Source organism: Callithrix jacchus, chromosome 7 (genome assembly GCF_049354715.1).
Source record: "Callithrix jacchus isolate 240 chromosome 7, calJac240_pri, whole genome shotgun sequence".
Classification (NCBI taxonomy): Eukaryota; Metazoa; Chordata; class Mammalia; order Primates; family Cebidae; genus Callithrix; species Callithrix jacchus.
The window spans coordinates 132,881,135-132,895,316 of NC_133508.1; the positions used below are offsets into that span (position 1 = coordinate 132,881,135).

Genomic DNA, 14,182 nt, shown 5'->3' on the forward strand with positions numbered 1-14,182 from the left:
ACTGCCTTTTATGGGCGTCACATCTCCTTGATCTGCCAATCTGGTAATCTTAGATGGCCCACTAGGGATATAATTGTGTTATTTTCTGCTAAAAGTTCCTTATGTCTAAGGCACTCCTGAAGTTCAGTTTAGTAACCCTAGAAGTAGGGTACAGTCAGAAGGAACACCGTGCCCACTGTGCTGATTATGTCATGGCAGAAGAAACTCATGGTGATGTGTACCTCAATGTTTGGATTTAGATGTGTTCTCTTCTGTTTTAGTAATTAATGATTTAGAAACTATTGAGCACTTAAGGAAACTGGGTATCAGAAGGATCTTTCTTACATTAACACACGGTTTATTCAAAATATATGTAAAATCCTGCCCCAAAGTTCTATCATTAGTAATGCCTACTCAGTGAGTTGAGTAAGTTAAAAACCCAACACTATCTTGGTCTGCACAGTTATATAATTCTTTATAAAACAGTATTGCCTATTTGTTTAAATCAAAACAGCCCCATGAGGTTACCAAGGAAAGCATTATTTACAAGAAATGGGTGCTCATGGAGTTCATGTGAGCCAGAAAACCTCCCACAGTGACCATCGCCATACTTTATAGACAGGAAAAGTCAATTTGACAAAGCAAGGATTAGAATCTTTCTTCTACATGGAGTTATCTTGTCTACCTCACCAAATGATTGTGCTGATTAAAACAAAAGGAGCTAAAGCTGTGTAATCAAAGGAAGTCAGTTAACAATCCCAGTGCACTCTGGTAGGTTACACCATATCTGTGGCAAGCTGATCAATTCTGAGTGATGCATTCTGAAAGGGACACTGATAAGCTGACATCAGGAGTAAACTAGGTGGTGAAAGGATTAGAAAAACCATATACATCCTATTATGAGAAACTGGCTAACCAGGAGTGGCTACATATGATCTGGAAGTTTAGGAAGAGAGTTAGCTCCCATCTAAATATTTAAATGGAAGTCACATAGAAGAGGGAGGTGATTTATACTGAGTGACATACAGAGGACAGACCAGGCACACATATGTAGAAATTCCCAAGAGATAAACTAGAAGCAAACAGGCATGGAAAAATACCATGTTTTGAGAAGCACAGGCAAAAAGAGATGACCTCCAACAAAGCTTGTTGGAGAACATTCTCTCACTGGGAAGGAGGCCAGGCAGGTCTTGAACTTTGGAGATCTGTAGAGATTTTGCAGAAAAGAGATGAAACTAGAGATGTTCTTCCAAGTTTTTGTTTTCTTTGTCTCACCGCTAGAGTATTTAAGAGCCTAATTCATTCCTGCATTTGTAGGCATCAGCTTTTTGACACTCTCCAGATTGTCAAGCGCTGTCTCTTCAGCAAGGACCTCCAGGTACCTCCCAAATAACCCTTGAGTCAGGAGCATGGGTAACACTGAAGAGCTGTCATTTATCTTTCCATAATGACAAGGCACATGACACGTTTGCAACTTTTTAGTTTCAGAATGTACACTTCCTCCTCAACTCTTCAGTAAGCCCACTTCACAGGATCAGCCTCACCGTCTACTGTGACTCAAGGCAGGCACGAAATCTGCTTCAACATCACTGTCCCAGACATCCACTGTCCTCTTCTGAGAAGGAACTGGTCTCAACCAACCTGGGGAACCCTGATCTCACAGATCACTGACCTCACTCATCCCCATGCTCTCATCTGCCAACCCCAAAACTGAGTCAAAACACCACGCGGCTCCTTTACTGAGGGCTACTGAGGGGACAAGGCATGAAAGTGAGCCAAGGAGAAATGGGATCTCAGCCCTTTGGGTCAGCCTTGGTAAATCTGGAACTCCTCTTGGTGTCTAGATCCAGGTCTGGATCTCAGATTGCAAATGCTTTTTTACTTACTACAATGAGTCTGTCCCATTTGAGAAAGGCGGCTTTACACAACCAGCTACAAACAGAGTGGACACGTCTGATTTTAAACATGGGATAGATGCTGATGGAATCTTACAGATATGTTAACTGTGCAAAAGAGCACCATTTTTTCTCCAATGAGAATTAGAAAATATGACACTTCCATTAAAAAGTAGGATAGAATTTCCTATTTCTCTCTCTCGCTCTCTTTTTTTTTTTTTTTTTTTGCTCTGCCACTCAGGCTGGTGTGTAGTGGGCATGACAATAGCTCACTGAAGCCTCAACCTCCCAGGTTTTAGGGATCCTTCCACCTCAGCCTCCCGAGTAGCTAGGACTACAGGCATGTGCCACCACAGCTGCCTGTTAAAAAATGTTCTGTAAAGAAGAAGTCTCCCTATGTTTCCCAGGCTGGTCCTATTTCCTCCTTTTAAAAGGATTCACACTATGCCTCATGTAATAGCATACAAAGATACATTATACTTTTTGAGACCCTAAGTAAAAAGTCATTAAGTTCATTTTGCTTTTAATGAGGATGTGTGAAAAAAAGATGAAGTCAGAGATAAGGCTCAAACACTTGCATGTCACCAAGTCCTATACAAATGCCACCCAAAGATGGGTTAGATGCAAACTGAAGTCCAAGCTTCTTATACACCAAGACAAAGAGGGACATAATCAACTAGAAAGTCAGCCTAAACATGGTTTCCCCTTTCCAGTCCCGAAGTCTGCAAAGATCTTGTGATGAGATCACAGGGGACCCTCCACAGTAAAGGCAAACTCCATATTTTACATAATTGTAATGCAATCTGAGACCATGGATGAGGGAGAAAAGTAAGTTCCTCTGGAAGCATTACATATTCCATCAGAGTGCTCTACCCCAACACAAAGGTCTCTTAGAGATTATATGGTAAAGGTTTACTACATACAACCAGGCTCAAACAAAATAAACCCACTTCTCATCCCTCCCAGATCAAGGGCCAATGGAAAGAGGAGAGTGAGGCAGTGGCCAGGCTCCAAAGGCACAGCCCAGTCAGCAGTACACTCACAGGCGGGCCTTAGCCTGGGCCATCTCTTCCTATTCCTGCTCCCTTCCCCATCGGACATCAGTGGCTCCAGGATAATAAGGTCAGAAGCAAAGTGACACCCCTATTTCATATGAAAAGAGGACTTCTCCACATCAGTGCTGCGTTTTCATGGTCCTCTTACCTTTCCCTTCCCAGCTGGGCCCCTTCTCTTCCTGCTGACCTTCCTGCCCTTCTGCTTTGCTCCCACCCACTATCTGTTTTTGAGCTGTTGCCTTTACTTGGTCCATCAATGGGCACAGGCTCCCCCGTCTTCCCTGAACTGGCAAATCTTTGATTGAACCTGCTGCCAGCCTCACACACTGTCCTGTTTTTCATTTATTTCATGCCAAGCCTCTCCATTTCCTCATTTAGTACTCTCTTCTAAGCCCTGGAAATTTGCTCTACTGATGATCTCCCAAAAGGTCACCAGTGCAGCCTGGGCAACACAGTAAAACTCCATCTCTACAAAAAATACAAAAAATAAGCCAGGCATGGTGGTGTGTGCCTGTAGTGTGCGAGGCGGGAGGACTGCTTGAGCCCAGGAGGTCAAGGCTGCAGTGAGTCAAGATCGAGCCACTGCACTCCAGCCTCGGGGGCAACAGTGGAGAGGGGATGCAGGGAGGGAGCAACAGAGCAAGATCCTGTCTCAAAAAAAAAGGTAATCAGTGACTTCTCAGTAGCCAAATCCAGTGGCCTGTTTCCAGTCATCCTCTGGGACTCTATGTAGCACCTAGTATTTTCCAGGAGGCCCCTCTAATCTCTCCTCCTCCAGCTTCTTGCTAAAGGACTTTATCCTGGGGCTTCTTACTCTAGTCTGCTCTCTCCAGCATCAGTATCCTCTCGTCTTGAAACATGTCAATTCTCCCTGAACTCTGGCCTCAGATTAAAATGGTTAGGAGCATGGGCTCTGGAAACTGAATGCTAGGGTTAGAAGCCCATTTCCACCACGCACCAAGTTTCTTCTTTGGTTTTCTTCCCTGCCAACCAGAGATCATTAACAGCACTTACATCAGAAGGTTACTGGGAAGAATCAATGAGTTAATTCACAGTGAGAACTCAATAAATGTCAATGCTTATCCTTCCATCTATGCTTTGCTGGCCATTCCAATCAGGATACTGGAAAGATTTCCTCCTCCGAATTCAACATATCATTAAAAACAATTACTTGACATGAATTGATAGCCATTTTGATAAGATATCATCTTAATGCTGCCTAAAGCTTCCTGTTTAAAAAACTCCTAAATTATCAAATAATTTGTGAAAGAGATGCCCTCATCCCATCCCACTGCCAACTCCCACCTGAGTCTGCTGGGGATGAGAGATGGAGTAGGGATTACAGATGTCAGTGACTCATGACTTGGTAATAAACTAAAGCAAGTTACTTTTTTCTTTTTTTAACATCAAAAGATCCTCCTCCTCTTTCATACCATGGGTAGGAAATAATTTTTTTTGAAGAGCAATTTGGTAATACCTAAATACATTTAAATGTTAGGTCAAAAGTTACACACTTTTCCACACAACTACTTTTTTTTTTTTTTTTTGAGACGGAGTCTTGTACAGTGGCCTGATTTCAGCTCACTGCAACCTCCGCCTCTCGGGTTCATGCTATTCTCCTGTCTCAGCCTCTCGAGTAGCTGGGACTACAGCCATATGCCACGCCCAGCTAATTTTTTGTATTTTTAGTAGAAACGGTGTTTCACCGTGTTAGCCAGGATGGCCTCGATCTTCTGACCTTGTGATCCGCCGGCCTCAGCCTCCCAAAGTGCTGAGATTACAGGTGTGAGCCACCATGCCCAGCCCCACACAAGTACTTTTAAAGGAAATATCTACTAGTAGGTAGATGAACTTTTTTTTTTAAGATAGTCTTTTTTTTTTTTTAGACAGTATTCACTGCTTCAGTAGGGAAGCAGTGAGTAATCAGTGGAAATCCATACAACAGACTATAATTCAGTTTTGAAAATGGCTGAACAATTTTCAAAGCAGTATAAGCAGTTAGGGTGGGGGTCGGGGATACAGGATACTTTCACTTACTTACTTTTCTATTTTGGAACTGTTTGCATAAAGAGAAGTGGTTCTCATAAGCAAGGACGATGGCACCCTGAGGTAGATGTACTGTCTTCAGGCAGAGATGACCTGTTCAAAGGTTGTGGGCTCAGCAGAGATTCGGATCCAGATCTGGCTCCAAGTCTAAGTCTTTTCCATCACTGGATGCTCCCGCATCCCTACCCCACAACCAAGCTGAGAGACAGGAACTCTCCATACTATATAGTCTTAGCACAGGCAATTATGCTGTCCACCTGAAGATGCTTAGACGCTGGCTTAACATAAAGTCCTTTTAACTCACGGAGACGTGACAATATATCCAAATGTACCTACCACCAATATCATCGTATCAGACTAACGCACATGAATATATTGCCCAGTTGCAGAGAGGACTAACAGGACTGGACGCAGTGGCTCAAATCTGTAATCCCAGGACTTTGGGAGGCCACAGCAGGCAAATCGCCTGAGGTCAGGAGTTCAAGACCAGCCTGACCAACATGGTGAAACCCCATCTGTATTAAAAATACAAAAAATTAGCCAGGCATGGTGGTACAGGCCTGTAGTCCCAGCTATTCAGGAGGCTGAGGCAGGAGAATCGCTTGAACCCAGGAGGTAGAGGTTGCATTGGGCTGAGATCACACCACTACTCCAGTCCAGGTGACAGAGCAAGACTGTTTAAAAAAATAATAAAAGTTCATAAGATACTTGGTAGAGATGTTTCAGACTAAAAACACTTTAACTCTTCCACTGGCCCACATAAAGACTAACCTCCTGCCGCATGCATGTTTTTGAAGGTGATATAAGACCAACTGCAGGACAGGGTGTCACTAAAGAAGAAAAAGAAGTGGGGGGAAACCCAGAGAAGAAGAAAACTCGAAATGAAAATCTGGCTGGCAAAGAATGCATCTGTGTGTGTGTGTACTGGGAGAGGTGGGGATGGGGTTTTTAAAAAATACAACATCCAATCTTTGAAGATAAGGAAAATCCAGAAACAAATGCACCCCAGTATTCAGAGTAGAGAATGGGACCATTCAGGGGAAGGCATCTAGCCATAGGTGGACTCAAAAGAGCAGCCCTAGGGTTCCAGCTCAGCCGCTAAGGACCAAGGACCGCAGCAAGCTCACAATATGATGTCTAGTGTACGTATAATTTCTATACTCTACCTCGATTAGAAGCACAATATGATTGCTGTTGCTATTTTTGCATTCAAAGTAGAATCACATGTTTGAATTAACCAACAGCATAACAGAGACTTGTTACACATGGTATGGATTGTTTTCTCTCCTATCTCCTACCACAAGAAACAAAGGAGACAGGGAAACATGCACTAATGAAGCACACTCTACCCATTCGTAGAGCCCGGTAAAACTAAGGGTAAGAAGTTGTAGATAATGGAGAAAGATCAGTGTCCAAATATTCAGGAGTGGAGAGGGGAAGAAGCAATGCTCAAGTTCCCTGGACACAGTTCCCTGGAAAATGCCCCAGAATTGGGGAAATAGCCATAAATGCTTAGGTTGCATTCACCCAGAAGAGTGCTTCCAAGCACAAAAGATCTCCTCTTTTTTCTGCATTCATGCCTCCAATTCCCTGACCTTCCCACTGCAGACACAGCACCCAACAGTACACCTACACCCTGAAGTTTCCTGTCCCTCCCTACCTTGTGGGGAAAAACTAGGAATTAGTCTTCTCTACTCAAGGACTTGCTTCACACAGGTCTCGGTAGAGCTTCCATATGAACACATAAACTGAAAGCCTCCAGATTCAAGCAAACCAGATTCAAACACTTGAAGGTAAATATATTAACCAGCCAGCTGTGGAGGAATAAAAGCCCTATCTGAAACCAAGAAAGGAAAGATATATCTTATTTAAAATGAATCAACCTCTGAGGCAGAAAAAGCAGAATACAACCATGCCCAGTAAGCAAGGCCTCTAGCTCTGCAGAGAAGTCCTCAGCCCCCAGAGCAATGTGACAGAATGCTGCAGATCTAGAGACCTGGTGTTTTCACTGTGGAAATGCTGCAGGGGCTGCCCAGTGGTAGAGTCCTGGATAAGGACTCTAGGCAGATCACATTCCAGACACAGAAATGAAACACAGTGGTACTGCTTGGTGTCATGGTCCCCTATCCATCAGAAGTCTCAGGCAGATACAAACAGATTCATGATTGAATATTAAAGTTCTAGAGACAGTATCAACATCTAGAAGATAAAAGCAGCTCAGAACATAAGACAGAGCCTAATTAGCAGAGAACCAGTCAGCAAAATGAAACCATGGCTAAAATATATTTAATGTGGACTTTTGATTCCAGGCATTATTCTAAACACTTTACATGGATTGTCTATCTTATTTCTCCCAACAACCCTATAGAGATGAGTATTATTATATCCAGGTTAAGTCACTTGTCAAAGTTCCCAGTAAGATGCAGAACCAGGAACCCAACCCAGTTCCCACCGTCCGTGTTCATAACCACTAAGTTCTACTTTCCTTCTGATGAGAACCTTGGATGACAGGTATAGGGACATCTTCAAGTTCAAAAAGGTTCACATGGCCATAGGTTTTTGTAAAACTTGGGTCAGGCACAGTGGCTCATGCCTGTAATCCCAGCACTTTGGGAGTCTGAGGCAGGAGGATCACCTGCCTCAGTCAAGAGATGGAGACCATCCTGGCCAACATGGTGAAACCCTGTGTCTACTAAAAATACAACACTTAGCTGGACATGGTGGAGTGTGCCTGTAGTCCCATCTACTCAGGGGAACCCGGTTGCAGTGAGCTGAAGCTGCACCACTGCACTCCAGCCTGGCGACAGAGACTCTGTCTCCGGAAAAAAAAAAAAAAACTTAAAAGATATTTATATACTTTTTGTAATGAGGACTCCAAAATTGTATAAACTTCATTCCTACAGACAACCTGAATCTACCTATGAGCTCCAAGAATCCTTAACAAAAATCTGAGGGTACAAGTACATATGAATGACAGTTAAGGGCCCATTTGTGGCTATAAAATAAGTTCAAAGTTAAAAGAGCCAATGCACATGGTATACGCTACAGGAGGGTAATGCCTAGAATTAAATGGAACTTGCCAACAAATTCTAAGGACAAGCTTCCTCCAACCACCACCTAGTTATACTGATAAAGAAAATGCAAGGGTGGGTACAGTTGCTCACACTTGTAATCCCAGCACTCTGGGAGGCCAAGGCAGGTGTATCCCTTGAGGTCACGAGTTCGAGACCAGCCTGGCCAACATGGTGAAACCCCAACTCGAATACAAAAATTAGTCAGATGTGGTAGAGGGTGCCTGTAATTCCAGCTACTCAGGAGGCGAAGCCAAGAGAATCGCTTGAACCTGGGAGGCAGAGGCTGCAGTGAGCATAGATGGCATCACTGCGCTCCAGCCTGGGCAACAGAGGAAAACTCCATTTCAAAAAAAAAAAAAAAAAAAAGAGAGAGACAGAAGAAAATGCATGTCCTCACTCTCCTGAATGCAATGATAATGACAGGTGAAAAAACAAAACCATCCAACTGTGCTTCCTTTTTTTATGCTGCAGGTGAGATTCATGGTGGCTCAGCAGACACTGTTAGAGGGGAAGGAGGCAGGAAACTCTCACTAACCCTAATGTCCCAACCTGGAAGGGAAACAGGCATAGGGAAGAAGAGCCTATACCTCTGTTGATGGTAGTATGAGCAATGTCATCATTGTCAAGATTGTTTCTGAAATCTAAAAGAGTGGCTAGAGACAGAACAATTTCCACAAATACTACACCATAAAAAGCTGGACAGTGAGCTTGATAATAATCCTCACTAAAACTCCTGAGTAGGCTGGGCACAGTGGCTCACACCTGTAATCCCAGCACTTTGGGAGGCCGAGGTGGGTGGATCACAAGGTTAGGAGTTCAAGACTACACTGGCCAACATGGTGAAACCCCATCTCTAAAAAACTCCTACAAGGAAACACGGTACCTCCTGTCACTTCAGCAAAGTCTATCTTCTTTAACTGCTTTTGTCGAGACAGGAAAACAAAAACTAAAGCAAACCAACAGCAATGGCTGGTTGCTACCAGGAGCAAAGTCAAAGTCACGGCCTGGATCAATGGCCCCTTCTCCAGCTGTATTCAGGAAAATGCAGGAACTGGACAAACCCTTGCAGAGGACACCTCCACCATTCCCAACTTAGGAGTCTAAGAAAGAGCCCAGTCAAAACATCTGTCTTAAGAGATAATCCCAAAATCAGCAGCAAAGATGAAAATTTTCAATGTGATAGTAACTATTAAACTACCTAAGAAAAACAAGGCTAGGAATGGTGGCTCACACCTGTAATCCCAGTGCTTTAGCTGGCCACGGCAGTAGGAAGGCTTGAGCCAAGGAGTTCAAGACTAACCTGGGCAACATAGTGAGATCAAAAAATAAAGTATTTTTTAAAAATATTTTCTTTTTAACCACATCCTTCAAAATCATCACACTTGCACTACAAAATTACCTTGTGTAGACTACAGAGGTAATTTTTAACTTCCTATGTCTAGAGATAGCGAAATCTATTCCTAATGAATAAATTCATTAAGTCAATAAATATTCAAATATTTATTGAGCATATGCTATGTGCCAAACTATATCCTAAAATACTGAACTTGAGGCACACCCATGAATAAAATAGAGAGCTTTATCTCTGGTGGGAAGAGACAGACAATAAGCAAACAAAAAAAGATTTTAATTAAAAACCAATTTCCAAACACTCAAGTTTAAAAAGCAAAAAGCTAAGCCCACCAACACATTTTCACCAAGATTCTGCTGCTCTAGCAGCAAGACAAGGCAGACCATCTTCGGGTATTATTTATAGCTGGGTCACCCTGGGTTACTCTGACTCACAGCAGCTGTGCATCTAAAGTGCACCCAGCAAACAGGCTGGGAGGACTTTGTGGACACTTGTCCTATCTGATTAATACTATATGATTGTTTAACTTACTCTTCAACAACCAAAGATTTTGGTAATAAGTCTTCCAAGATGGTTTTCAGGTGTTGAGAAATCCCACTTTGTAACCAAGAAGATCCTGTGGGAAGCAGCTTTGCTCAATCAGACATTCCAGGGAAGTGAAGACTAGAAGAATGTGCATTCCGACTCTGAGCTTCTTAATATTTCAGTTACCCTCTACCCAACCAAACACACCAATGTGAGATTATTTCAGCTTCCCCCTTCCCACTCATTTATTAATTTCTTCCACTTTCCCTGAGACCTGTAAGAAAGCTTCCTGTGGCATTTGCTCCAAGACTGATGAAGACATGCTTCATTGTGACCTCAACCTGACAGGAAACTACCTCAACTCCAACATTTTGCCAGAAATGCTGTGCTTCCCTTGAGGACCTGTTACATTTTTTCATCGTTTATGAGGCACAGAGCTGTTTCACTTTTCATTTTAGTTCCCAAGATGCATTCAAGGGCCTGGCTCAACCTATAGAATATCCGTAGGGCCCATTTACTTTATGAGTGTTTCCATTCTCCACCGAACCATCCATACCAGTGTCTGCATTTTTCCTGGCCCTTCTGCTCTCTGAGGGTTTTTGTAAACTGCAAGTTATTGACCATTTGGTATCAATATTTTTGTTATTAAAGAAACTTTGTTCATATTCCAGGCTGAAAGTTTGGAACTCTTAGGCTTCTTTTTAAAGCTGTTTTCACAAAACTTCCTGCCTATTAAAAAAAAAAAAGTAAGTCTGGCCGGGCGAGGTGGCTCACACCTGTAATCCTAGCACTTTGGGAGGCCTAGGTGGGTGGATCACCTAAGGTCAGGAGTTCAAGACCGGCCTGGCCATCATGGTGAAACCCCATCTTGAAAAAAAAAATTAAAAATATATTTTAAAAAAAAGTAAGTTTGTATGTTCTGACATATAGTATCATCTTTATTTATTTATTTATTTGAGACAGAGTCTCACTCTGTCGCCCAGGCTGGACTGTAGTGGTGCAATCTCGGCTCATTGCAACCTCCACCTCCCGGGTTCAAGAGATTCTCCTGCCTCAGCCTCCCGAATAGCTGGGACTACAGGCACATGCCATCACAACCGGCTAATTTTTGTATTTTTAGTAGAGACGGGGTTTCGCCATGTTGACCAGGCTGGTCTCAAACTCCTGACCTCAGGTGATCTGCCCGCCTCTGCCTCCCAAAGTGCTGGGATTACAGGTGTGAGCCACTGCACCTGCCTATGAATCATCATCTTACCAATCAAGTGTCTTAGAAGATTTTTCCCTGAAATTTTACTGATTAAAGTATTTAAAATCAGAGACCTCCTCAATTTATTGATTAACTGTTTTTACAGCTAGAATATAACAAGACCAAAAGCTATTAATACAAACCAAATACTTAAAGACACAGGGACATACAAATCTAAGAAATATAATACCAGCAACTAATTTTCTGTTACTAAGAGCTAATAGCTACAATACAGTCACTGAGTACTGACTGTAAACCAGACACATCTCCACAACATGGTGTTTGGGGGTGGCAACTATTGTTTTCCCCTATTCTACAGATTAGAAAGGAGACAGAAGTCAAGTAGCTTGCCTAGCATCACAGAAGGCAGAAGTGGCCCAATGGGGACTAGAACTCACAAATGCTTGACCCCCCAGGTCCACTCCACACTGTCTCCCCAGGATGTTTCTACACTTCTTTGTTAAATGAGATTGGGGGTGGATGGGGGTAATCTGGCATTCAAGCACTGTATCAATTATGCAATAAAGAAAAAGCAGGAAGGAAATCAAAAGGTCAAAACCACCTAATGTTACTTTTGCATATACTCCACCTTACACCTGGGAGTCCTGAGGCCTCAGTCATGGCTATTTGATTCCCAGGCCCAGAACAGATCAGAAACAGTATCATGTAAATAATCACAATGTCAAGAAGTGAAAGGTGGGTAGTAAAAATGTGGGGAAGGGCTGGGCACCCTGGCTCTTGCCTGTAATCCCAGCATTTTGGGAGGCGGAGGCAGGGGGAATCACCTGAGGTCAGGAGTTGGAGACCAGCCTGGCCAACATGGCAAAACCACAGGGTTTCTATTAAAACATACAAAAATTAGCCAGGCATGGTGGCAGGCGCCTGTAATCCCAGCTACTCGGGAGGCTGAGGCAGAAGATTCGCTTGAACTCGGGAGGTGGAGGATGCAGTGAACTGAGATCTCACCACTGCACTCCAGCCCAGGCGACAGAGCAAGACTCCATTTCCAAAAAAAAAAAAAAAAAAGAGGAAGGTGACAATAGAGCTTGTATAAAACATCCCCAAGTACTTCCCTCAACATTTAGAGTTAAATTTCTTAGAAGAGTCCAACTTCTGTGACCTTGAGCAAATCTTTCTGAGCTTCAGTGTACTGATCTGTAAATGATGTTGGATAATCCCAGCAATCCTCCTCACCTTACAGGACTGCTCTGCTGTTAAGATCAAAAGACTTCCTATCAAAGAAAACTGTCTGAAAGGACCACAGAAATGAAAAGGAGTTATTAAAAAATGGGATCGGTGCTTAAAGGGATAAACCCACAGCCTTCATAACTAACTTTCCAAAGGTTCTGAAAACTGAGGTTTTACTATTTTTAAACATGTATAATAATTATTATAGTGATCTAGCCTGCGTATGCATTTCCTTGGGTCTGCTCAGTAGTAAGCAGGAAAAGGGCAGACGCTGCCGTATTAGTCAGCAAAAAGCAAATTGGCATGGACATTATTAACATCCAAGAAAAGTCAGTCACTTGAAGGACTGCCAATGTTACCAGTACCTCAATTACAATGCAAAAGGTAGTAGAGAGACCCCACTGCTGCCGGCCAAGAATCACTGGGGGGAATTACAACTAATGTGCAAAACTAGGCCAAAGTAGCACGTCCAACATTTCGAACATGCGGATTCCTCTGAAAAGCTTCCTAAAGTTCGGTTTGTAAACCCTAGGAAGAAGTAAACATTAACTTGTTACAAACTTTTCAGTTGGTGAGGTTTGCACTCAATCATACACAAACCGCTTACCTTTCTGCACTGCAAAAAACTGTTTAGCAAACTGTTGTCTACTATGGGCAACACGTTTGAAAAGAACCTAAACGTTTCCATTTTAGATACACAGACTAAAATCATCTCCTTGCTTCAAAGACGGTATGATGCGCAGACTAACAGCGGGAGACAAGAGCCACAACTCTCCCTTGGGGTTTGACAACGGTGCGCTTCATTACCTCTACATAATTCGCGTCACACCGCCTACACCCGCAGCCCCAGGATGTTCCAGCTCTGACAATGCCAGTGCCTTCTACCAGCAGTCGGACGGTGCGGTGGCAATCCTGACATGCTTGGGCTCCCGGGAGGTTAATGGGAATTAAAACACAGCAGCCCTCCTTTGTGGCGCTTTGGCCAGAACAGCAGAAGGGAGACAATGAGCGTTCTGTGCGCAGTTCCGCGCCGATTGGCTGGTCTCTCCCCCCAGAAACCCCTGATGTCATGGGCTTGGAATGCAGAGAGGGAGGAAGGAAGGAGAGGATTTGGGGAGGGGGACGCCTCTCATCTCTTTCCCAGGCCAAAAGTCCCAAAGATAAACCTAACGCATTCTTGGGCTCAGTGGCAAAGCTGAGCGTCACCAAATCCCAATCGCTCCAAACTATAAGCCGCCTCAGCAAACAAGCCCTCAACAAAAGCAACACACAAAAATACTCCTTGATGCCGTGAAAGTCTAATGTACTACAAACTTCTCAGTGTTTTATAAAAAGCAGATATCACACCCACAGCGGCGCGCTCAGGCTTTGTCTCCATTTTTCGTAAAAGCAGCAGCGGCAGCGGCAGCAATCTGCCTCTGAATGCTTCCCAGGCACTGAGATCGAAGACTGCGATGGGTCCCGGACTGGCTCCGGTTCTTCGGGGGAGGCCCTGGGGTCGGCGGGACACTAGGCGGTCTCTCTCCCTGGGGGGAGGCGCGAGGTCCCCCAGCAGCCGGGGACCGAGCAGATGGCGGGGGCTGCAGCAGCGGCTCGCCGGGTCCCTAGCCGCGCGGACGGGCCCCGCCTAAAGGCGAGTGGCCACGCAGGAGCGCCCCCTTCCCGGAGGGCGCGTCCTGCAGCCACCAAACGGCCCGGGAGACCCCCTCAGCCGGAAAGGCCGGCGCCGCCGGACTCCGGGCGCCTGGGAACCCACCGCCCGCCACTAGTGCCGTCCCACCGCGCGGGAACAAAGCCAGGCGGGTGCACGGGAGCCGGCGCCG

At 44.3% G+C, this 14,182-nt stretch overlaps 1 protein-coding gene across 2 annotated transcripts in view; it reads right to left on the reverse strand.

Moving 5' to 3' along the window:
- The window catches only part of CNN3 (calponin 3), a 29,435-nt gene extending 15,453 nt beyond the window's left edge, over positions 1-13,982 (reverse strand). Inside the window, exon 1 of one of the 2 annotated variants that reach the window (XM_035252209.3) lies at positions 13,711-13,982. In XM_035252209.3, the coding sequence (XP_035108100.1) occupies positions 13,711-13,737 (27 nt within the window). In that variant the 5' untranslated portion in view covers positions 13,738-13,982. Of the gene's footprint in view, positions 1-13,166; positions 13,302-13,710 lie in introns of those variants that run through there. The other variant, XM_009001753.5, reaches the window with a different exon arrangement.
- Positions 13,983-14,182: the final 200 nt, after the last annotated feature.